The sequence below is a fragment of the Ziziphus jujuba genome, chromosome 10 (genome assembly GCF_031755915.1).
Source record: "Ziziphus jujuba cultivar Dongzao chromosome 10, ASM3175591v1".
Lineage (NCBI taxonomy): Eukaryota > Viridiplantae > Streptophyta > Magnoliopsida > Rosales > Rhamnaceae > Ziziphus > Ziziphus jujuba.
Genome location: NC_083388.1, coordinates 27,076,323 through 27,078,940, shown reverse-complemented (window position 1 = coordinate 27,078,940; position 2,618 = coordinate 27,076,323). Strand labels below are relative to the sequence as shown.

The 2,618-nt window shown below is 31.1% G+C and overlaps 1 protein-coding gene across 1 annotated transcript; it reads right to left on the bottom strand.

The window, feature by feature from the left end:
- Positions 1–437: 437 nt before the first annotated feature.
- On the bottom strand, positions 438–2,285 carry LOC107412436 (glucan endo-1,3-beta-glucosidase). Its single transcript, XM_016020216.3, has 2 exons — positions 2,194–2,285; positions 438–1,506 (listed from the first exon to the last, which is right to left on the bottom strand). The coding sequence occupies exons 1-2, from the start codon at positions 2,283–2,285 to the stop codon at positions 465–467; spliced, it is 1,134 nt and encodes a 377-aa protein (XP_015875702.2). The 3' UTR covers positions 438–464.
- Between the last annotated feature and the right edge of the window lie 333 nt (positions 2,286–2,618).

Below are 2,618 nucleotides of genomic sequence, written 5' to 3'. Positions count from 1 at the left end.
CTTCACTTTCATATTGTGGACATATGTTTGGATTTGAATATTGATTATTATTGGTATTCAGTTGAAAACCCACTGGGACTAGAAATGCTCTACAGAAAAAGCATGAGGAGAAAACATTGAAGATATATGGAGGGGCTAAAGAAACAAATTGAATGGACAAAACTTCGTTTGGACAGCAAGAAAGCTGAAAATTCCAAAGGTAAAAGAAACTGGAAACTAATAAAGCCGGGGAAGAGTACAATGCAATGTTGGCTCAGAAGACCAAAGAACAAAATACGTAAAAAAGAATCTTATATATGAAAGTACTGTTATTGCTGAAACATAACAAAATTTATAACCTTTCTGCCTTTAGTTATTTGCTTGTAGTCCTAAAATCAATGCTATATAAATCAAAATAACAACAATAATAAGGAAAAAAAAAAAAAAATCTCGCCATTTGTAAACTAATAGTAAGCAAAACTTTCCTAATCAAAACTAATCTGGTACTTGAGCACTTGATCTGGAGAAAAGAGACCAAAATGCCTCTCAGTTTCTGCAGGACCTTTCTGATTTTCATCAAACATAGCAAACAAATAAGTCTCTATAGCCTTTCCAGGTTTCCTTGGAGTCCCACCTTTCACATTACCAATCAAATTTCTTAGATAAGTAGTTGCATTATCCACAGTAGCTGCTTCTCCACCTTCTGACGGCCAACCACTCTCTGATACAACAATCTCCACATTTGGTCCACCAGCTTTTTCAACAGCATAGTAAAGTGTATCCACAATAGCACCAAACAAATTTTGGTACCCAAATTGACCATCTCTTACCACCACTCCTGGTTCAGTAAACAAAGCATAGCTTAGCTTGATGTTTGCTGGGTCCGCTAAGTAGCCGAAATAGGTATAAACATTGGCAAGAAGTGGTGCATTAGTGTTTGCAAGGAAGCCAATGATTGGGCTTATATATGGAGCTGCAGTGGCACTGAATAAGCCTGATGATGGTGGATATGAGCTTCCTAGCAAAGAAAGGTCAATTGCTGTTGAAACCTTGATTTGGGTTTGTAAGTTTGCAGCAACAAGTTCATTGTATATGTTCTGCATAGCTGGTAGAACATATGATGATTCTGCATTTTGCGGCTTTATCTCGTTTCCAACCGCTATATATTTAAACTTAACATCAGGAGCATAAGGCAGAATGTTCCTCTGCACCCAATCTGTCGCAGAGTTGGCAATGGATTGGAGGTCTTCATTAGCAACTCCCACGATGAGTTCTATGTTGCTTAATCTGAGTGCTTCGAGGACCGAATGATTTGGATTGTAAATTCTCATCTTTCCAATGCGATTGGAATGGTAGAGCTTTATAACTTCAGGTTCTGGTGGTAAATTGTTGGCTACTTGTCCATAGCAAACACCTATAGATTGTGCAGAAGCTGCATAAAAGAATAAAATCAAAGTTACCAAGTTTGGATGAAATAAAAAAAGAAAATAAAACAATAAAATAATAGCAACACTTGAGAAAACAATTCTTTAAAAAAAAAAAAACACATATAATTAAATATCTTCATAACGTTTATTATAAGGAATGTAATAAGTTTTTGGTTGAGTTACGGAGAACACTGATAGTGTCTACACTCTGTTAGAACAGTCACACAGCACACTTTTATTTTTATTTTTATTTTATTTATTTTATTTTTTTTAACGTTTGAGGTAAGGTCAATCAATTATCACGTAAATTGAGAAAACAATTCTAAAAAAAAATAAAAAAAAATCATAATGTTTAAACCATAGTTAGTTGAATACAGCAAAAATACGTATGTATATAAATTATTTATTTAAAAATACGAACAAAAAATTACGTGAATAGGTGTATAATATGTTATAAACTACAAAATACAAGACAGTAAATAAGATACTAACAGTTTAATGTATTAAAAAAATAAAATAAAATATAAATATTTTTATACACATTTTTTTATATTGTCATAAAAGAGAAAAAATAATTAAAATTATTTATTTAATTTTTTTTTTTTCACATCCATAATATAACAATACATTTAATATGTATTTTAAACTTTTTTGTTTAAAAATCACATACTTTTCCTTACGCCGAAAACAAATTTTTGTTCAAAAATACGTACATACCCATATAATATACTGACTATTCACAAATTTACAGACTAAAAACAAACCTATAAAACATAATGAAACATACCTGGTTGTTGGGAGGTGATGAGTATTACGACGGCTATAACAGCACCCACCAACAAACCGACCATAGCCATTATCCAGCAAACCAATTCGCATGTTAATGCTTTATGCCTTGCCATCTATTTTATTAAATAGAGAAAAAAAATTACCATACTTAAAAAAACAAATTTAGAAATTAATTGGAAATTACCAATTAATTTTGAGAAAGGGAAAGTTATAATCTTTCCTTTTCCCAAAATTATTGTTTCGGGAAAGAAATGGATTTTCTATATAATTAATTTAACGTTTGTTTGGAAAATAAGAGCCAAATCCACATAATTAAGAAATAAACAATTTTTTTTGGTTGAAAAAATTCATGAACTTGATCATCAACAACTAAGGAAATTTGTATATTTCCTTTTCTTTTTATTTTGTGAGATTTTCTATATT

Excerpts from the sequence above, each read along its gene's own strand:
- LOC107412436 (XM_016020216.3), bottom strand. The coding sequence starts at position 2,285 with ATGCGAATTGGTTTGCTGGATAATGGCTATGGTCGGTTTGTTGGTGGG. Across the intron at positions 1,507-2,193 it reads CATCACCTCCCAACAACCAG|AATTGTTTTCTCAAGTGTTG; the intron begins GTATGTTTCATT and ends TTTTTTTTAAAG.